We start from the raw sequence: 23,315 nt of genomic DNA on the forward strand, positions 1-23,315 counted from the left end.
TAGGATAAAAAGAGTAAGTTAAAAGATCATAGGATCTAAAAGTTTATACTGACTGGCAGGTGAGTAAATGCATTGAAATTTGGACAACTTTGAGGGAGGGATTGTGTTTTAAATGTCTCTTTGTTGTCTTATGAAGGGACCTTAGGTCAAATTCCACCGTGAGATTGATGGTCTTTAGGGAGATGTGTTGCGTCAACATAAGGGGTGCAGTGGAGAGAGGGAGGCAGAGATTCTCAATGAGGAGTAGAAATCGATGAGGAACAAGGGTGTTTTGTTGCCCTTTGCCCTATATTGTTAGGCTTAATATATAGGAATATATAGTGGCTTCTGATTTTATTGAAGCCTCACAATTATATTTCCTCTGTGTCTTAGTGGATTAAACTCTTAGTAGGATTTTTGAGATATTTGGAATCAAAGTGACATGAGAAAAAACTGAGGCTGTGAAGGATTTGGTTGCTCCTTACCTCAAAGAGGAACTTAAAGAGTCCTCCAGTCCTTGGGAGACTTTGTTAGAAGGTGGTGACCTCTTCTCTCAACCTTCTCTTTCACCTCTCTTTTCTGCTGAAAGAGAGAGTGAATATTACTCCGGAATCCACCAGGCACCATCTCAAACTGCTGTGGTGAAACAGAGTGATCCCTCTGTTAAGAACAGAATTTAAACCAGCTCTGTAACGGCACCAGAAAAACACATATCCTTCAAGATGGTGGGAGGTGTTTGAGAAGATGTCACCTGCCAGTTCTAGAGATCTTTTCATGTTTTAAAGTTACTTTTCATTTGCCTAGCAGAATAGTAATAACCTCATTAGCTTTTGATGAAGTACCCTCGTTAGGCTTATTCTCCGTAGTTTGTCAGAAATTACTTTGCATTATGTTTAAATCTCTGAATTAATTTTTAAGGTTTCCCACATGACAGTACCTGGAATTTTCTTGAGAATGATATGGGTTGTATTCTTGATCCAGCTGACAGTCTCTGCCTTTTCAGTAATACCTAATCATACTTTCTAGAGAAACTGGAATACGGAACAGCAGCTTGGGAGGGGTGTGCGTGTGTATCAAAAGGTAATAGTAAAAGGCATTTCAGAATCTTTAAATATACAACGAATTCTGACCCATGAAAAACTTTGATAAATTGATTTTTAACAGATCCAGTCAAAATTTTGGCACAAGAGAGGGAAAAAGTACTTTGTTTACAAAGTCCTCAAACATTTCTTGAGAAGTTGTTACCTGCTGGTCTTTGTTCTCTGCCCTCAAGAACCCCGAGTAAGCAATTATAGGATATTTTCTGTTCTGTGCTCACAACTGGATTTTCATAAAATAATATTCCTCTTTTATTCCGTTTCAGAAAAATTAATATGGTCAGTTGGGAAGGATGTATCCTTACCCTTTGGTACTCAGTGACTTGAAGATTTCTATAATTTTAATAGCTTTACATTACAACTTCTACAGAAGGTTGTTCATAAATATTAAGTCAATTAAAGGACAGTCTGTAAAATTTTTATATCATTGTTGTCATTTATATGCAATATTGGAGAGAATACATTTTCATACCTTCTGATCTTATAAATCTAAACTTTCAATTTCCTTTATAAAGTGGCTACTTGATAGCACAACTCCCACCAGTATTGCCAAGCTCTGTATAACCATGACTATTTTGACTTTTTTCCCATCCTGGGAATTTGCAAGGTTTACTTGTGTGGTGAAGTTGAAGGCAGACCGTTTAACTGTGCCTGTTGACTGAACCAGACTTGACATTTGCTTCTGTTGAGGAGAAATAATTTGGCTGCCAAGCCAATATCTCTGCACAGTAAGAAGCAAATATTATGGAAATGAACTAAATACTTCCTGGAATGATTTTTTGAATGTGAACATAGATAGCGGAAACCGATCCTTCTTGAGGTCAACCATCGAGCTGCTTCCCAGCCCTGGGAGAAGAACACCCACTCTGAACACAGAGGATGCACTGCGTGTGGGGGGCCGCGATGCTGGGTACCCCATCTCCACCTTCCCTCTGTGTGAAGTCCCATTCACAACTCTCGGAGCAAGTCCTGGAGACGTCACGCACCTTATGATACCAGTACACAGTGTTAGGAAAACAAGCTGACCTTTTGTCATTTTTAACAACTTCTTTCATATTTCATGAGTTTCTGTGCTCTTAGTGCTCTCGGCGCTTATCTCCTATGGATGCAGCATTTTCTTATGTGCCTCTAGGTGGGTGGCTGCCAGGACCACATTTTCTCCTTTCTCTTTTTTTCATAGCTTTGGTCTTAAGCTTCAGATAGTTGGAAAACTCCTCACTCATAAACTCACCCACTGAGGTACTCATTTGTATCCCAAAGCAGATCTTTCTCTGGATTCCCCAGTGTCTTCCAGTTGCACTACTTACTTTCTTCCCATAAGGCGTGAAGGCTTGACATAGTCTCCAGTTTATTCCTTTTCTTTCACCCTCTGTACCAAGTGAATTGCCTTAATTCTTTTCCAGCATCACCGTCTACAGCCTATCCTTCCTGTTCCCAGTGGCAGCAGCCCTCAGCGCTTTCTCATCACCCTGGACCTCATCTCCACATTGTCTACACTGAGGGTTGCAGCTCCAGGATTCACGCCTCTGGCTGCCCTCCTTTGAATTAATGCTTCATCTGGGCTCTCTGGTTACTGAAGCCACCCATTGTCTGTTGGAAGGTCCTTTTTCAATCCCCCTTTCCTTTACACTTAGCTTACTAGCCCCACCGCCCCCTCCAGCCTGGTCGCTCATTTGTCCAAGAGGGAGATTCAGACTCTGTTCTTCACATAGGTTACATGTGTGCTCAGCCCTGTCTGACTCTTTATGACCCTCTGGACTGTAGCCCACCAGCCTCCTCTGTCTAGGGGATTTCCCAGGCAAGAATACTGGAGTGGGTTGCCATTTCCTCCTTGAGGGCATATTCCCAACCCAGGGATTAAACCTGCATCTCCTGTGTCTACTGCATTGGCAGGCAGATTCTCGACCACTGCGCCACTTGGGAAGCCCTCTTCACATAGTTGCTGCATTTTTAAATGTCGCCTTGAAGCTGTCATTTTTTAGTAACTTTCAATAATTCTTCATTGTCTACAATGTAAAGTTCAAGTTCTTTAGCCTGAGATTTAAAGCCCGCAAATTATCTGGCCTTAGTGCTACTCTCTGACCAACCTAGATAGCATACTGAAAAGCAGAGACATCACTTTGCCAACAAAGGTCCGTCTAGTCAAGGCTATGGTTTTTCCAGTGGTCATATATGGATGTGAGAGCTGGATTGTGAAGAAAGCTGAGTGCCGAAGAATTGATGCTTTTGAACTGTGGTGTTGGAGAAGACTCTTGAGAGTCCCTTGGAGATCCAACCAGTCCATCCTAAAGGAGATCAGTCCTGGGTGTTCATTGGAGGGACTGATGCTGAAGCTGAAACTCCAATACTTTGGCCACCTCATGCAAAGAGTTAACTCATTGGAAAAGACTCTGATGCTGGGAGGGATTGGGGGCAGGAGGAGAAGGGGATGACAGAGGATGAGATGGCTGGATGGCATCACCGACTTGATGCACATGAATTTGGGTGAACTCCAGGAGTTGGTGATAGACAGGGAGGCCTGGCGTGCTGCGGTTGATGGAGTCACAAAGAGTCGGACACAACTGAGTAACTGAACTGAACTGAACTGAAGTGCTGCTCTCTAAATTTATCTTCTGCTGCTACTCAACTAAGTCTTCTGTTCTGAAAACCTGGTCTCCCAGGCGTCAAATGTGAATTCAGTCTTTAGATCTTGTTCTAGGGATCTGCTCCCTAGAACACCACCTCATTCCTTTTTACTTGACTCTTACCTCTCCTTCAAGACTTACATCAGGCCTTCAGTTCTCAGTGAAACTTGTTTCATTTACCCAAACGAATAGTAATCTGCCTGTTGTACTCTCCTGTCCCACTTATAATGTCAGTCGCTCATGTTGGCTCTTATTCTGTTACCTTTCATTCTTATGTGTTTTTTGGGTTGTTTGTTTAGTCTCCTTGTCCTCTGTATTGCAAGGAGCTGGCCTGGTTCTGTGCCTCAGAAATGGTGTGTGGTTGCTGATAATGATGTTGGCTTAAAGAGTTCCTGTGCCAGTTGTCAAGGACAGTGTAGGTGCCCACATACCATTTTTGGACAAAGCAGAAAGTGGCACCATCATCACTCTCACTATCTTAAGGGCCTCTTTTTTGAGAAACCTCAAGAAATTTTACAAGGAGCACTAGGAGACAAGGTCACTGGCAGCACCGTTCGTGTCTGCTGGGGATGAAACACTCACATGCAAACAAGCATGGATGAAAACCCAGCAGGGTTGAGTCTGGAACCAGTGTAGACGTTCTTTCATTCCCTGGCCTTGATCTGCCTTGGCATCTGGCCAAATAGCTCCTTATCTCTGGGAACATCCTCTTGAGTTGTGTGCTTGACTTCCAGGTTTCTTCCCTGCTCCAGAGACTGCCTGTCAGTACAGTGACCCCTTTTATTTTCTGGCTGCTGAGTGCTGCACACTGGCTTCCGATCCAAGACTCTGCCACTTTATCTGCTGCCCACACTCCTGCCACCAGCTTTAACCAGTATATCCTCAACTTTATAATTTCCAGTCCCTGGACACTCTGAGACTGCTACTCGCAGGCCCATTATAGAGAGTCTTCTGTGACTCACAATTTGTAAAGTTTGAACTGTTTCTTAGATGCTTGGTATATTCTTACTGTGGCTTTTCTGTACCTTCACATAGCCTCTTGTACTGTGACATTAAAAAAAAAGTCTACTAATGTGAGTCTTGTCTACTTTCAGTATTGCTGATGGGTCAGAAACTGAATCATCAACTCTGATGTAAGTGCATCTTTGAAGATTAGCTGATATCATCTGTGAAATTCCTACAGTAGCCTTCTTGCTTAATACTTGTAGCAGTGTGGAACCAGATCTCCAATATTACCGGGTTCCCTTTTTTGAGTCCAGTAGATAGTATTGTAATATCAGTGCAGTTTCCTTCATTTACCTTGAGTATGAAATGCAGGACATCAGGTTTGCTGCATCTGATTTACTTGGTCTGAAATAAGAGTATCAAAAAGAGTTGAATTGTATCTAACTGATTCAGGAAGAACTCGGTGATGCTAATGATAGGGATGAATGATGTGCTCAGTGTTCTGAAGGCCTTCAGGATCCCTGGAAAGCTCTCAGGTGATGAAGTCCCTCCTCTTGAATCTTGTCCTCATATAGTCAGAGTTGGCCAGTGCTTGAGGCCCATGGGCATCAACAGGGATCAATATTCATGGCAAAACCTTCCTCTGCTCCCCTGTACAATCTTGCCACTGAGCATTAAGAAAAATTAAGCATGAGTCAACCGGATATCCAGAACTGGATATCCAATCTAGATATCCAGAAGCATGAAGCTGAGCCCCTACTTCACATATATGCCAAATGGATTCAAAACACACCAGAGACCTAAATGTGAGAGCTAAAACTATACAACTCTTAGGAGAAAGTAGAGTTGTAAGCCTTTGTGACCTTGGATTGGGCAGTGGTTTCTTAGATTCACAAAAGGCACTAGCAGCTAATGAGAAAAATAAATGAACGTCATTACAATTTAAAACTTTTGTTCTTCAAAAGGCATCATTAGGAAAGTGAGAAGGCAACCCACAGAATGGGATTAAATATTTACAAATAATACATCTGGTAAGGGCTTCCCAGGTGGTACCACTTGCAAGAATCCATCTGCCAGTGCAGGAGGTGCAGAAGACATGGGTTCCATCCCTGGGTCGGGAAGATCCCCTGGAGGAGGAAATGGCAACCCACTCCAGTATTCTTGCCTTTAGAATCCCATGGACAGAGGAGCCTGACAGGCTGCAGACCAGGGGGTCACAAAAGATTGGTCATGACTGAGCAACAGGGCATACAGTTCAGTTCAGTCACTCAGCTGTGTCTGGCTCTGCGACCCCATGGACTGCAGCACGCCAGGCTTCCCTGGCCATCACCAACTCCCAGAGTTTACTCAAACTCATGTCCATTGAGTCGGTGATGACATCCAATCATCCCATCCTCCGTCATCTGCTTCTCCCACCCTCAACCTTTCCCAGCATCAGGGTCTTTTCAAATGATTCAGTTCTTCACATCAGGTGGCCAAAGCTGAGTTTCAGCTTCAATATCAGTCCTTTCAGTGAATATTCAGGACTGATTTCCTTTAGGATAGACTGGTTGGATCTCCTTGCTGTCCAAGATACTCTCAAGAGTCTTCTCCAACACCACAGTTCAAAAGCATCAATTCTTTGGTGCTCAGCCTTCTTTATAGTCCAACTCACACATCCTTACATGACTACTGGAAAAACCATAGCTTTGATTAGACAGACCTTTGTTGACAAAGTAATGGCTCTGCTTTTTAATATACTGTCTAGGTTGGTGATAACTTTTCTTCCAAGGAGCGAGCGTCTTTTAATTTCATGGCTGCAATCACCATCTGCAGTGATTTTGGAGCCCCAAAAATAAAGTCTGTCTCTGTTTCCACTGTTTCCCCATCTATCTTCCATGAAGTGATGGGACCAGATGCCACGATCTTTGTTTTCTGAATGTTGAATTTTAAGCCAACTTTTTCACTTTCCTCTTTCACTTTCATCAAGAGGCTTTTTAGTTTCTCTTCACTTTCTGCCATAAGGATGGTGTCATTTGCATATCTAAGTTTATTGATATTTCTCCCAACAACCTTGATTCCAGTTTGTGCTTCTTCCAGCCCAGTGTTTCTCATGATGTACTCTGCATATAAGTTAAATAAGCAGGGTGACAATATACAGCCTTGACATACTCCTTTCCCAATTTGGAACCAGTCTGTTGTTCCATGTCCAGTTCTAACTGTTGCTTCCTGACCTGTATACAGATTTCTCAAGAAGCAGGTCAGGTGGTCTGGTATTCCCATCTTCTTAAGAATTTTCCACAGTTTGTTGTGATCCACACAGTCAAAGGCTTTGGCATAGTCAATAAAGCAGAAGTAGATGTTTTTCTGGAATTCTCTTGCTTTTTCTATGATCCAACGAATGTTGACAATTTGATCTCTGGTTCCTCTGCCTTTTCTAAATCCAGCTTGAACATCTGGAAGTTCATGGTTCACATACTGTTGAAGCCTGGCTTGGAGAATTTTGAGCATTACTTTATTAGCATGTGAGATGAGTGCAATTGTGCAATAGTTTGAGCAATATCCAGAATATATAAAAATCTTTTGCAACTCCACAATAAAAAGACAACCCAGTTTTAAAATGGGATAAGAATTTAAATAGGCATTTCTTGAAAGAAGATATATCGATGGTCAATAAGCACATGGAAATAATGCTGAACATTATTATCCATCAGGGAAATTAAAAGCAAAACTCCAGTGAGATACTACTTCACAGAAACTAGGATGGCTATAATGAAAAAGACAGATAATAATAATGGTTGACAGGGATATAGAGAAATTGGAATCTTTGTATACTGCTAATGAGAATGTAAAATGTATAACCACTTTGGAAAACAGTTTGGCAGTTCATCAACAATTTAGACATAGAGTTACTATAAGTGAAAGTGTTAGTCGCTCAGTCATGTTCGACTCTTTGGAATTATCATATAACATAGCAATTCCATATATACCATATACATATACATACAATTCCATATACATACCAATTCAAAGAAAATTCATTTTCAAGGGAATTGAAACCATACACTTACACAAAACCTTGTACAAAAATGTTCATAGCAGCATAGTTAATAATAGAAATGGAAGCAACCCAAATGTCCACCACCTGATGAGTGGATTAAAATGAATGTGGTGTATGCATACAATGGGATATTGCTTATAAACAAAACGGGATGACATTCTGATACATGAGATAACGTTGTTATTGTTCCATTGCTCTTTCGTGTCTGACTCTCTGCGACCTCAGGGACTGCAGCACGCCAGGCTCCCCTGTCTTTCACTGTCTCCTGGAGTTTGCTCAGACTCATGTCCATTGAATCAGTGATGCCATCCCACCATCTCCTCTGTCACCCTCCTCTCCTCCTCCCTTCAGTCTTCCCCAGCATCAGAGTCTTTTCCAATGAGTCAGCTCTCTGCTTCAGGTGGCCACAGTACTGCAGCTTCATCATCAGTCCTTCCGATGAATATTCAGGGTTCATTTCCTTTAGGACTGATTTACATTAACCTACGTGAAAGAAATGAGACACAGAAGGCCACATACTGTGACATTCCATTTATATGAAAGTAAACAGAAGTAGATTAGTGGTTTCCAGGGGCTGGAGGAGGGGAGACTCCTGTATTTCAGTGAATACAAGATTTCTCTGGGAGGTAAGGAGAAGTCTATGCAAGTCCACATGTGAGGTTATGTAAGTTTCTGAATATGCTAAAACCACTCAGTTGTATACTTTAAAGGGAATATTTATAGTATGTAAATTTTATTTCAATAAAAAGATTAAGACAGCCTTGATCTTAATTCTCTGATCAAAGAGCTGTGCTTTTTGATCCATGCCATCCCAAACCAGCCCCCACCACCCACATCTGTGTCATGTCAAAATAATTTTCCTATTTAATTCTTAGAGGCACCTTGACAGTAGTTTCTTGGAAATCTTTTTTTTTTTTTTTTTAGCACTTCCACACTTTTAGCACAGCACAACTGCCTCCATACTTCCAGGTCACAGATGCAGTGACTTCAGAAGCTGAAGTTCTCTTGTTCATGGCTTTGAACAGAATATAGGCCTTTTTAAAAACAGGGACAAAACCAAGGTATCCCACTTTGGTAGATAACTCTGTGCTTTGCAAGTATTTCTTCTTTGTACTATTAAAAGTAACGTCTAAAGTACTAACTGCATTTTAAAATATCAGTAAGGTTTCTCTTAAACTCTCCTTCATGTTTGAAATGGGAGAAGAGCCACAGAGTTTATAGCTGTGTGCTTGTTTCTCAGCCTTTTCTTTGGGAGTAAGTCTGCATAACTCCAACTTTCTTCTACTTTCGTAGACATCATAGACCCTGATAAAGTCACACTTTGGGCTTCATCGTGCTTGGATAATGAAACTTTGCAAGTAGCTAGGAAAGTCATGCTACCCTTATGGTGGGTGGATAGGCAAAGACAAGACAAGTGAACCAGAAAGGGAAATGGGCACAATGATTTAGGCAAGGGAGTCATTTTCCTCTTGTGATGCACATGTCTAAGATAAGCAAGCATGCATGTTCAGGCATGTCCAACTCTTTGTGACCCTATGGACTGTAGGCCGTTGGGCTCCACTGCCCATGGAATTTCCCAGGCAAGAATTCTGGAGTGGGTTGCCATTTCCTCTTCCAGGGGATCTTCCTGACCCAGGGATTGAACCCACATCTCCTGCACTGTAGGCAGATTCTTTACCATTGAGCCACCTGAGGGCAAATGGACAAACCTGGGTGGGTTAGACTCTGCTAGTGGTGGACTGGAAATTTCAGCACCCTCAGGCCTGGCAGATAATCTTCTCAAACTTCACATAGTTTCCATTTTTATGCTTTGTCAAGACCCAATTTTTATTTTCTGAAGAAACATTTCAACTCTGGTGCAGTATGGCTTTGCTCAGCCAGCTTGCTCAGCCAAGTCAACAGGACCAGTTGGAGAGGAAGTTTCCAGGGTTGGCAGTGGGGAGTTCAGCCCTCGCCCAGGGAGGTATGGGCCCATGTCACTTTAGGATCAGGCCAAGTCAGTGAGTAAGGGATCTGTGGTTTCATTGCCCAGCGTCTCTGGGATCCCCTGCCTGACATCATAGTTTTAGATCTAGTGTAGACCCTTGTGTTGATCCTAGAGGGAGAGCGGTGAGTGGTCACGAAGAAAGATCTTTTAGTTCTCTGCCCAGGAATTAAACCTGGGTAACCTGGATGGAGGGGTTCCTTGGTGGCTCAGATGGTCAAGAATCTGCCTGGAATGTGGGAGACCTGGCTTCAATCCCTGAGTTGGGAAGATCCCCTGGAGGAGGGCATGGCAACCCACTCCAGGATTCTTGCCTGGAGAATCCCCATGGACAGAGGAGCCTGGAGAGCTGCAGTCCATGGGGTTGGAAAGAGGTGAACACAACTGAGCGTCTAAGCACAGCCGAACACAGCACAACCTGGATGGAAACCAAGAATCCTAGCCACTCAACCACCAGGGGCTAGAAGCTAGACGCGAAGTAGCTCTGGCTCTTGCCCCTGTTTGAAAGCAAGAATGTTTCAAGGGGGCAAAAACTAAAAGCAGGTACAAAGTTTATTGCTAGAGACACAGCACAGTGTATGGGAGAGCACACAGGACAACAGCTATCTCACTCAGAAGCAGGGCAGAGATACACACTCAAGGGAAAGGGTGTGGGCATCTTCTCTAATGAGGAGGAGCGCAGGCAGACACTAGGCAGACCACACTCCCAGAGGAGCAGGGGCATCCTGGGTGAGGAGCAGCATAGAGGCGACATAAATCACTCATACAGGAAAGCCCTTCTAGGTCTTTGCTTCCCTTTGGCCAATTATCTTGTTTCTTTCTTCACACCTGACTGGTCCATGAATCCTCCCCAAGATGCATACACAACGTTTTGCTAGGATGGATCCCACTGCAGAGGCCTGAGGGTGCGTGTCCATACTTATTATGGGGCGGGACCCCCTCCCTTTATGACCCCCAAGAAGCCTTTGTTCCTGTGTGCAGACAGGGAAGTCTTCCTTGACCTCAGGAATGACCCTATCTCTTTGCTTTAGCAGAACTCAGCTTTTACCACTAGCTTTGACCTTGGAGTGTCTGGGTGAGGGCAAAGCTTGCATTTTACTTTACTTGACAAATGCCAGGGGTCTGGCCAGAGGCCCGCGGGCTCCTGCCTCAGCATCAGGCACTTCATGCTTCGTGTGCTGCCGTCTCCTTCGTCTGACACTTATCCTCTTGCCCCCTCACTCATCTTTGCTCACCTTTGCCTGTCTCAGAGCACTTGACAAGCTTGGTCCAGAGATCCCATCCCTGCTCTGTGGGACTGAAGCCTCATCCTTGAAGATGGAGAGCCCCAAGGGAATCTGGAAACAATGAAGCCTCTGTGTCTACACTCTAATATTTCTGAATCAGTGCTGCTCAGCCTTTAGTCAGAATCGTGATCACTGGCAGGGGTGTCGGAGTGACTGAAACACAGGCTGCTGGACCCTATAATTTAGTATTAATGCCGTGTCCACCACAGCCTAGCTAATTGAATTCTCAGTTTTCCTTTTACATCATGCCTTCCTTCTCCTTTTTCTAGTCTCTTCTTCCTTCTTTCTTCCTCAAACATTTATTCCATGCCAGCTCTGTATCTGACACGGACCTAAGCCCCTGGGCAGTGAGATAAATTAGCCAGGGATAAATAAGAAAGTCTGCAGTCAAGTCAGACATGAAAATAAGGTACTGACAGGCAGCAGGGCTCTGGTGGAAGTGTGGGGGGCAAAGGCATGAGCTTTGAAGGAGGGGTGGAGGGACAGCAGCAAAGGTCTCCCAGAGCCCACATGCAACTTAGAGCCTAATTAGAAGGAAAGAAATTATAGTAGCATTAATTCTACAATGTGGTTCCCCACCCCCTCCTTTGCTGAGTAGTTTAATTTGTACCTAGAAATAAAAGAATTAGGGGCTGGTAAGACTTTGAACAAAAGTAAGACATACAATGCACTGTATATGTAATTTTAAGGAAAATACTATATATTTCATCTTGTAGACATAGTTATATGATAGTTTTGTCAGAGGATGGAATTGTAGAAGTATTTTAGGGAAGCTGAAAGTCTCTATCACAGGGTTGTATGCACAGGTAGCTTTTGCATCAGCTGAGACATACGGACCCTAAGGCTGGCCCAGGAGAGACCCAGAGGTGCGGACACAGCTGAAGAACACTCCTAAGCGGAAGGTCTTTGCCACGGAAGGGTGCCACCTTCTGGCCAGATGTTCAGGAATGGCTAGAGCTGGGAACAGTTGTGTGGTACTCATACCGTTTCAAGCTGTTTTGAAAACAGTTTTCATGGTAATGATAACTTTTAGTTAGAAGAAAACCAAGTGGACTCTCTCAAGTAGCCAAGACCTACCCAAGTACCTGTGAAAAGAAAGAGTGTGAGGCTTATGTTTTACTGTCAGAGATAATTTTCAAATCTTCTATTTAGAAAATCAACTTTGAGCATTCATAAATCTGCAGTCTCTGTTTTTTGAAATAGAAAGCATATTATAATCAGTCAGAAAAATAAAAGTAAAGCCACCTACTATGTAAGTGCCAGGCACTAAATTAAGTCCTTTACAAGTATTAGCTACATTTAATCTTCACAATCATGCAGTGACATGTACCCATTTTATAGATGAGAAACATGAGCCCTAGAGGGGTTTGTCACTTGTCTAGAGCTTTTATGCACCATTTGGCTGGTAAGTGACAAAGCGAGGATTTGAACCCAGTTTCTATCTGAACACGTGACTTAACGATTATGATATGCTGCAGATAATCCATGGTGGATTATCAAATTGCAGATCAGCTTCTTGCCCAGAGCCTATGGCTGGGCTATACCCAACAAGGCAGACCTACAGCTTTTGCTTGCGTCTTATTAGCCAGATGCGCTGGAATTCCTGGCTGCAGGTATAAGTATCTCCTCTTGGATTTTGTGGGGACCTTTGGGCCTCACAGATGCCCGTGGAAGTCTAAACCCTAGGGTGACCTTTCCATGCCAGGTGGGACCCTGATTCAAAGGCGTCAGGGTACACTGCCAGCCCATGTTTCCTTTCCATCTCTTTGCCTAGATGAAGATGGACTTCTCTGGGGCCTCAGAAAGATGCTCTAGGCTCTTAAACAGCAGGAGGGGCTTTGCCTCAGGCAGTCCTGTGGTGTCTAGTTCTGTTTTCTTCTTCAGATGCTGCAAGAAAGACCCATTTCAGGAAGAAAAGCACACTTCTCTGACCCAAGGAGGATTTAAAATAATACCTGAATTTCTTACTCTGAAACCTTGAGCTTTTTACCTTGCTTGGTGATTTTGTTTCCAGTATATTTTGTGTGTTCTGGATGAGAAGGTTGCCAGGGAGTGCTGGGTCCCCAGCCTCACCCTCCTGCACACTATGTGGTCCAGACATCCGAGTGAGTGAGGCCACGTGGCCGAGGCCTGTGTGGAGCTTAGTGGGGCTACAGTCGTGCTCAGTGGGGCTGCAAAGGTGACCAGTGCGGCTTTTTCTCTAAACTAGCCTTTATTTGTGTCTACTATGTGCTCATCTTAGGTTTCACCTCAATTATTTTAGTAATTCATAAAAAAGAAGAAATTTGTGTTTGGGAAATTGTACATGGAAATTCCTAGCTATGGTATGCATTTTCTTTCAGTTTATTACTATCTACTGAAAAAATACAGTGAATCTGTACCATTGCTAGTAATAATTCAAAAAATAATATGAATAAGGTGAGCTGCTATTGATTCTAGAAAGCTAGGAAATATGGATTTTTGGCTAAATGGTTAAGTAACTTTTCTTCCTCTATCAGAGAGACACACATATACTCTATTTCCTGGAAATGTTAAAGCAATATAGTAAAACATGTCCAATACTGATACTAATCTATGTATTAAAATAACGTTTCAGAAACTATTTTAAAATATAAATGTGTGTAAATTGTTACGTATGTATGTGTATATAATACATATGTGGCATATGCATTGTAGGTATGTGGCACATATACATTATCCGTAATAATCCTAGTGCTAAGCAATGGTGATGTCTCCATTTTACAGATGAGGAAACTGAGGCATAGAGAGATTGGGTAACTTATGCAAGCTCACGCACATAACTGTCAAGCGGTGGGATAGTCTGTGTGCTTAACCACGAGACTCTACTGCCCCCACGAGGAGATGTTTCCTGGGTGACGCAGGAGGCACTTTGGATACGAGGGGTAACTCAGAACTGACCGTTAAGAGCCTCAGCTAGGAGTTTGACTTGGTGGCAACAGCACTGCACCAGGGCTCAGACCAGCATCATTTTAGCCCCGGTTCTGCCATTTATGAGTCGCATATGTTTGGGCATGTCTCCTCCTGACTCTCACGTTCCTCATCTATAAAATGGAGATGGTGATAATATGCCCAGACGTTTCGTAGAAGGGTCGTGAAGACAGCTGACGTATGTGAAAGACATCTGAAAACACTTCACATGCTCCACAAATATTCAGAAAGGATTTGTCACATGCTCACAGCTCATTTGGCAGTTCTGAACTAAAACTGGACCATTCTCAGCCCAATGCCCTGTTCACTCTTCTGTGGCATGTCAGCGTGCCTTCAAACAAATCCATGCACTGCTCTGTATTAGCTCCTTTTCTGGAGAAATGGGAGCTGTTATGCTCCCCCTTGGAATATCATCCTCTCATTACTATCGTAGAGAATATTTTCTCCACGCAGCAGTCCTCTCTTTTCCCTTCAGATTTGAGAAGTGTTAGTTTTCTTTTGTCCCTCTTGCCTAAGAGACTAGAACACTGTATTACAAATGAAAACTTCCTTTAACCGAGAAAAATCAGATTTGCTCAGAGTGGAAGGAGGGCCTCGTTTGAACTGGAGAAGATCCAGTTTTGCAGATAGAAAAGCTGAGGGTCAGTCTGAGGGGGCACGTAACACCACCCAGCAACACAGAGGCAAAGTGGCCAAAACCAAGTGTCCAGACTTCCAGGCCAGGCCCGGTTCTACTTCACGACGCTGCTCCTTGCGCTGAGAAGCTGTGGATGTTTGGGGTTTATTTATTTTAGACATTTGTTTTATGCCTGATAGATCTTCTGCGAGGAATGCCTTCCGTCTCTAAGTCTTTGTACTTCGTTACTTCCAGACGGAGACTGCATAAGCTGGGCGTGTCGAAGATCACCCAAGTGGATTTCCTGCCCAGGGAGGTAGTGTCCTACTCCAAGGAGACCCAGACTCCTCTGGCCACACATCAGTCTGAAGGTGAGTGACGTCTTTTGTTTACTTTCCGTGTGATCTCTGGGGAAATGGCCAGGGAGCCCCATCCCTCTTGTTGATCTTGTATCTTACCGTAAGACATCTTCACAGGACACAAATATAATGACACACCAAAAGCTGAAGTCTCTTTGGGCTCTGGTTTTGGAAACGACAGAGAGGAAGCCCAGTGGTACTCCTCCAGGGGGATCGTGAACTTTCACATGGCTCACTTAGGAAGGTCACACTTTGTCAACACTATGTGAGGCCAGGGAACATCTCCAAGGGAAAATGTAATAGAAACTTCTCCAAATTTTATTGGTAAGAGTGTGTGTACGTTAGACTCATCATTTACAGGTGTCAGCAAACTATAAACCCCACCCACTCCTCGACGTAAAGTGTTTGGGAATCCAGCCACACCCAGGCCCACGTATCGAAACAACTGCTTTCTTGCTGTGTGGTAGAGTTGAGCGCTTATGACCCATATGGTCTAAAGTCTTGACTGTAATCGGCGCTTTTCCGAAAAACTTCTCTGTCCCCTGACTTGCTTTGCCAATTCAGCTGGCAACATACTAAGAGTTTCTTAACACAGTTTAAAGACTTTACATGCCAGCTCCATGGAGGGGAATGAGAATTGAACTTCCCTGCCTCCTTTGTACATTCATCAAGTGGAAAAAGCAAATCCCAGTACGTCATAAAAATACACTGATAAGAGAAGTTGAAGGTAATCAATGAAAAGGCATCTTAGAAGTGAATAATGACACCAAAGCGAAATTGCTCCAAAGCAGAAGCAGGAGATGTATACACTTAAAATGCGTAAGTGGAGGTTGCATTGATAGAGGATAGCACTGCTGTCGTACGTAGCTGAGCAAATTCTCTTTTGTTATTTTATTGTCTTGTGCAGTGGAGAGGATGTTAGCCTTCTGAGTTCATTGTTGTTGTGTACTAAATACAAAAGCCATGAAAATGAAACATGATTTGCATTGCCTGCTTGGTTTACAGCATGTATCAAATCCGTGAACTTTGGTTTGTGCAAGTTACAGAGCTTTTCAGTTTTGGTTTTCAAACCCATAACATTAACAGACAAGTGAAATCAGGTTCCTTGAAGCAGAGTGCTGCCCACACTACACGCCTTCTGAAAACCTGTCTTGGATAATGCCAGCTGGTGTGGTGACGATTCTTTGGCTGAAGGGCCTCCATTTTTCAGGTGTGATTATGAAATGCATTTTAGAAGCTAACAAGTAGCACCCTCTGGTGGTGAAATATTAAACCAACTATTTCAACGAACCGAAGACGTGTACGTTAAACGTGGCAGAAAATACGAAGTTGGGAAAGATTTTGGGAGTTCACCCAGTCTATCCCTGGGTCTCCAGGCAAATCAGCAAGATCATTAAAAACAACCTCACCTCCCAACCAAAACATTTGTTTGAGTTAATTTGCTGCCAGAGGTATTTGCAGAACTGTAGCCTGAGGTATGTTTATTTAGCCCCAAATTTGACCCATAACATGAAGTTCTACAATTGACATTGGAGAAGGAATGAATTGTTTTTTGGAAATGTGTAGACTTTAGATATTGGAAGTGGTACAGAAATATTTACAAGGGAAGATAAATTAAGGATGAAAAGGCATCGACTCTAAACTTTTAAACTGGAACACATCAAAAGAAGGAGGCTGGGCTTTCCGTTTTATGACTGCAGCGAGGGCTGGGGACCCTTCATTATGCTGTGGTCCAAGCAGCAGGAAAGAAAGAATTTATTCCTCTGCTCTTGGCAGAAGTTCTTTCTGTTTTGTTAACAAGGCTCATAGAGGTTTTTTATGGTGATGGGCATTTCAGTGGTTCAAATTCCACAATGTAGATTTAAGCTCAAAGTGAGCTACTGTCCCTGTAGAAGTGAAGCAATCCCCAGCAGGTTTAGATGGGCAGAACTTTGGATTTGAGTTCAGCAATGGTCCGCTCACCTCAGATGATTCTCTGGCTACCTGAGTGGTCCAGACGCTAGCTGACAGGGGTGCCCCACGACCCCCTTTCACCTGCAGTGTGAAGGGAGCCAACAGAGGCAGAATGGGAGGCTCTTCCACGTGGCTGGTTTGAGTTGGCTTCCAGTGTGGGAGTTTGGGCCATGGCACCGGTTTCATGGCGACTGCAGCCGTTCAGGGTCAGGAAACAATGAACTACTGAGTTTTATGACCCAGTGAGGCTCTTGGATGGATAAAATACTTAAAGCTGTGGTGCCCATAAGATCCATTTTAGCTCGTTACTGCCCATGGTGTATGAAGGAATGCTGATTATTTTTTAAGTCATTATGCGACTATGGAAAATTTAACAGTATTTAAACCAGTGATCTCAGAGCATTGATCTATTCTGCATCTAATGGAGTTCTCATGCATTCAGTTTTTGACGTGTTCTCATTTTACTCTTTAAAATGGAAGGGAAGGTACTGTGGACTTGCCCAGGCTTAAGCCTCTTTTCACCACTATGTACTATAATGAACATTCTCTTAATTTGTGCTCGTAATGACCTGTTATGAGAAACAGTCCAGAGAATGATTTAAAGCGGAAAGATTTAGGAATGTTGTCTGCGTGAACACTGGTTTTTCAATACAAGTTTAGATCTTCCCTCCCTGCTTAGGTCATTAGTTGCAGAGGAAGAAAACTGCGAATAGGTAATAGTGATTTGGGGAGCAGGATATCTCTGTCCCCAAAACATTTTAGACACATGCTTTTTATTCCCAGGTAATAAGAAAGGGGGGGGAAAAATGGTTCCCTTCCAAACTACAGCTGCTTTGTGTTATTAATATTAACCTCTCCCTTGATTGTCCGTGAGGTATTGATGTTAGTTAGGATGCCAGTCTTCTGTGTCTCTACTACAGCGGGAAAAGTGACTGGCCCATCCTAGGCACCTGACAGATGCTTTGAATGACAAGAATGAGACCAGACATCTCAGAAATGCCAAGTTCTGTAGTGACCCCCAGGAGAAGGAGAGCTTCTTAACTTGCTGGGAAAATGTAAGCCCATCTGGAGGGAGGATGTGGAAACTTACATAAGGTGTTGATTGTTTGAAGCGTTCTTTGATCTTCCTTTTCTCTTTATCATATCTTATAAATGGGAACTTAGTGGCCCTGTATTGGCCGCCTCCTCTCCCTTAGTTTCCTTCTCATGCCTCCTTTCATATATCCAAGAGAGACCAAACCGCTTGCATTTTCCAAGGCATCGTGCAGCCTCAGGAGTCCACACGGCCTGTGCATGCTGTCTCTATGCCTTGAATGCCGTCTTTCCTGTTTACTTTCCTTTTGGACCACAAACAAGGGCCAGCTCTCTAGTAATTCTACTTCTGGTTGACATCTCTTCTTATACCTTGAGGACAGTCTGTCCTCCCTTTATCAAGCCATTATTTAATTTATTTAAAAATATACTTTATTATTACTTAAATATCCTCCTTTTTGGTTTGATCTTCTTGAAGGCAAGGTGTATGTTCTTTTTTAAAAAAAATTTCATTGGAGTATAGTCAATTTACAATGTTGTGTTAGCTTGAGGTGCGCAGCAGAGTAAATCAGTTATACATATACATATATCCACTCTTTTTTAGATTCTTTTCTCATGTAGAATACAAAGTTTTGAGTAGAGTTTCCTGTGGTATACAGTAGGTCCTTATTGGTTGTCTAGTTTGTATATATTAGTAGTAGAAGTAGTCAATCCACACTTCTAGCTTATCCCTTACCTCCCTTAACTTCGGTAACCATCAGTTTATTTTTTACATCTGTTACTTTATTTCTATTTTGTAGATAACTTCATTTGTACCCTTTTTTTTTTAAGATTCCACATATAAGCAGTATCATATGATGTTTGACTTTCTTTATCTGACTTACTTTATTTAGTATGATCATCTCTAGGTTTGTTCATGTTGCTGCAAATGGCATTGTTTTGTTCTTTTTATGGCTGAGTAATATTCTATTATATATATGTGCCACATCTTCTTTATCCATTCCTCTGTTGATGGACATTTAGAAGGTGTGTGTTCTTTACCTCCATGCCAGTACAGTGCTTGGCACAAAGGGCTCAACAGATATCAGTGGAAGAAACGAAGGATGAGATAATTCTAGAGGAATAAGAAAGAAGGGAAAATGCTCATTGTATTGGGGAGATTGGAGTATGATGCATGCGTTAAGGCTGCACCGGTTTTGGGGGTTTATTAGGAACAGTCACGAGAGTACAATTGTGCGAGGAGAAGAGTTCAGTGTTCCTGTTTCCACCAGGCTTCTATTTCATTCCCCAGGCTGGTGTAGGTATTACTGCTGGAAGCATGATATAGTTGTGAGACCTGAAGAAAACCGCCGAGGCAGCCCGTCTTGGCCCAGGATAGAGCAGAGCAGTCGTCAAGTTTTTACTCTGCAGAGATGCTGTTTAAAGTACTTTGAACTTGGAACGGGTGTGTAGGAAGGTGGCTGAGGAAGGCCTTTGTTTCATCTTTGTACTTTGAAAAAGTATATTTTCTTGGCTGTTTGAGGGTAATTTCTAACTTGGCTTCCCATCCTCTCTGGCATATACTCAATATAGATGCTTCAAGTATAGAGATATTTTCCCAGGATAAACTAGTCCAGTACTGCGCAATAAAAACGTAATGAACCATTATGCATTTTAATAATGCTTTGTTTAACCTAGTAGGTTAAAAAATTATTCTAACATGTAATCAACATAAAAATTATCAATGAGATATTATACATTCTTTTTTATATTAAATCTTCAGAATCTGGTTTGTATTTGACACAGCATATCCCAATTCAAACACTAAATTTTCCTTGAAAGTACTTGAACTGTAATAAAGCTTCCATAAAATTTACAGTTGAGAAAGTAGATTCCTGTGCCACTGTTGTTCAAACGCATTTGGAAGCTGTTTAATAATGGGATCAAATGTTTAACTTTCAAGTTAAATTATAAAATGCCATTTTTCAGTTGCTTTAACCATACCTCACTGCTCAGTAGCCACAGGGGGCTAGTGGCTCCTGAACTGGCCGGCTCAGGCCTCCCGCGGTCCATCGTGGTGCAGGTCGGGCTCTGAGACCCGCAGCCAGCCTGATCTCCGCTTCACTGTGGCCAGGCAGAGGGGCTGGGGTGAGGAGACCTCCCTGACTTGTGGAGAACTCCTCCAGGTTCATGATGACTTTGTAGACACTCCTCCTTTTTGTGAGTTCAGCTATATCCAAGAAAATGTTAGCTGACTGGACAGGATCGAAGTTGTACTCGCAGCAGGCTAAGTCCTCAAGTAAGCCTCATCCTGTCATATTAGAGGCAGTTGTAGGAACCCCTCTGGGTTCTCCCTTCATGGTCCGTAGTTGTTCGGTTGCTAAGTCATGTCCAACTCTGTGGCCCCATGGACTGCAGCACGCCAGGCTTCCCTGTCCTTCACCATCTCTCGGAATTTGCTCAACATCAGGTCCAGTGAGTTGGTGATGCCATCCGACCATTTCATTTTCTGCTGCCCCCTTCTCCTCCTGCCCTCAATCTTTCCCAGCTTCAGGGTCTTTTCCAGTGAGTCGGCTCTTCGCATCAGGTGGCCCAATATTGGAGCTTCAGCTTCAGCATCAGTCCTTTGAATGACTATTCAGGACTGATTTCCTTTAGGATGGACTGGTTGGATCTCCTTGCAGTCCAAGGGACTCTCAAAAATCTTCTCCAGCAACACACTTCAAAAGTATCGGTTCTTTAGTGCTCAGCCTTCTTTATGGTCCAGTCTCACATCTGTACATGACTACTGGATAAACCATAGCTTTGACTGTCTGGACCTTTGTCAACAAAGTGATGTCTCTACTTTTCAATACACTGACTAGATTTGTCATTATTTTCGTCCAAGGAGCAAGCATCTTTTAAATTTCATGGCTGCAGTCACCATCCACAGTGATTTTGAAGCCCAAGAAAATAAAATCTGCCATTGTTTCCATTTTTTCTCCATCTGTGTACCATGAAGTGATGGGACCGGATGCCATGATCTTTGTATTTTTTGAATGTTGAGTTTTAAGCCAGCCTTTTCACCCTCCTCTTTCACCTTCATCGAGAGGCTCTTTAGTTCCCCTTGGCTTTCTGCCATAAAGGTGGTGTCATCTGCATATCTGAAGTCATTGGTATTTGTCCTGTAAGTCTTTATTTCAGCTTGAGCTTCACCCAGCCCGGCATTTAGCATGATGTACTCTGCATACAAGTTAAACAAGCAGGGTGACAATATACAGCTTTGTCACACTCCTTTCCCAGTTTGGAACCAGTCTGTTGTTCCATGTCTGGTTCTAACTATTGCTTCTTTAACTGTATACAGTTTTCTCATGAGGCAGGTAACTTGGTCTGGTATTCCCATTTCTTTAAGAATTTTCCACAGTTTGTTGTGATCCACGCAGTCAGTAATTTAGATGCAAGGATATTCAGTCCTTGTACCCTGTCTTCATGTTGCCCAAAGGACTGCTGAAGACCACGTATGACCTCCTTGTTAGTTATCTACACTTCTGCTGTCCCCTGTCCTTCTTCATGAAGTAATGAGAGATCAGAATTAAGCTTTGTGTTCTTCCCACTGTATAGCACAGGTAACCCTGCTCAATGTTATGTGGCAGCCTGGATGGGAGGGGAGTTTGGGGGAGAATGGACACATGTGTATGTGTGGCTGAGTCCCTTTGCTGTTCACCCAACACAACTATCACAACATTGTTAATTGGCTATACTTTAATACAAAATCAAAAGTTAAAAATAAATAAATGAATTAAAAAAAAAAAAGATTTGAGTTCTAAACTGCAGTGTTGAATTCTAAGTCCTCCTATAAGTTGGTGGTCCCAAGAACATAACTCTTTGATACAAAGTTGACACGTAAAGACATCTTCCAAAGAATCTAAGTGGGAATACTGATTTGGAACCTAAAGTTCGAAATGGGACAGTTCTTATTTCCTAATTGAAGCCAAGCCTGAAACACCTGGAGGTGGCTTGGGAGAAGACAGGATATGGTGTCATAACCTTGGCTTCCAACTGGATCCCAGTTTCCTGGACCTTAACACGCCTTTTCTGAGCTTACTGTTTAAAGAAGCATGACAAGCCATGGTGGCATCTGGATGCAAATTAAAACTCCCTAGTGAAGGTGACACACACTCATCTTATTTTTAGCTCTGTTTTTTAGATAAGAACCGACACTCTTCCAGGGAGATGGTGACATCTGCCACGTTTTGCTTCCTTAAAATATGCCTGCTCTTTCTCTTTTGACACTTGGTTGAAGTGTTAGTCCTCTCTCAGAAGAAGCTGTAGAGGCTCCAGGCCCAGTGCTAACAAGATTAGCAACAGAAAGATTCTGTCTTGGGATATTAGTTTTCTTTAGCAATGTTAATCTCATATCTGCTTGGCAAAACTCTTGAAAGACAAAAAAAATAAAAGAGGGGGGAGGAAGTGCTATCTAAGGAGCACAGATATCTCAGATGATACTATTTAGGTATTATTTTTATCAAATAGGCACATTTTTCTAGTTAAAATTGTTTTTCCTATCTCCCAACCACCTTTCCATCTATTGGTCAGGAGAGCATTCATGATTTATTTGGTTTATATTAGACACTAAAATAGACATTGGATTGGCTTAGCTGCCAGTCAGTCTTGATATTCCAAAGGAGAAACCTCATGCTAAAAACCTCATGCTTTTTATTTTTAAAAAGCACCTAGTGAGAGCCCCAGAGATGGTACAGTCAAATAATAGTCAAATGAGCTCATTTATTCAGAATATTCCTCCCATTGAAACATAGAAGGGCACCAAATAACAACTAAAAATGAAATCAGAAATGTAATAAAAAGACTAAATGCAGAGATGGTTGGATGACTCAATGGACATGAATTTGAGCAAACTCCAATAGATGGTCAAGGACAGGGGAAGAAGTGCTACAAGGGTGCACTGGTGCTACTAAGCTACAGGTGCTACTAAGAAGTGCCACGGGGTCACAGAGAGTGGACACAGTGACTGAACAACGACAACTATAATCTACAGCTCTACAGAGAGGGGAGAGTCAGTGAGCAAAATAGCCCTACGGCGCCCTGGGAACTTATATATGTGTTGCATTTTGGCCACAGTACTGTACTAAAAAACAAACTGCTGTTTTAAAAGAATGATTTCTACATTGGCCGCGCCAGGTCTTCCTTGTATGTGGACTTTCCCTAGTTGCAGAGGGTGGGCTTCTTATTGTGGTGGTCTCTCTCGTTGTGGAGAACAGGCTCTAGGTACCCGGGCTTCAGGAGTCGTAGCACACAGGCTTCAGTTGCCCAAAGCATGTGAAATCTTCCCGGACCAGGGATCAAACCCGTATCCCCTGCATTGGTAGGTGGATTCTTATCCATTGACCCACCAGGGAAGTCTCAAATTGTTGTATTTTAGGAAGATAGTTTGAGAATTTTATTTAAGCATGGGTGAATTGCTTTTAGACTGTC

General features: G+C 42.7%; 1 protein-coding gene across 7 annotated transcripts in view; it reads left to right on the top strand.

The window, feature by feature from the left end:
• DYNC1I1 (dynein cytoplasmic 1 intermediate chain 1) overlaps positions 1 to 23,315 on the top strand; it is a 379,184-nt gene that overhangs the window by 79,948 nt on the left and 275,921 nt on the right. For all 7 annotated transcript variants that reach the window (XM_061413501.1, XM_061413502.1, XM_061413499.1 and 4 more), the window contains one exon: positions 14,776 to 14,891. In XM_061413501.1, coding sequence (XP_061269485.1) covers positions 14,776 to 14,891 — 116 coding nt within the window. The remainder of the gene's footprint in view (positions 1 to 14,775; positions 14,892 to 23,315) is intronic.

Source organism: Bos javanicus, chromosome 4 (genome assembly GCF_032452875.1).
Source record: "Bos javanicus breed banteng chromosome 4, ARS-OSU_banteng_1.0, whole genome shotgun sequence".
Lineage (NCBI taxonomy): Eukaryota > Metazoa > Chordata > Mammalia > Artiodactyla > Bovidae > Bos > Bos javanicus.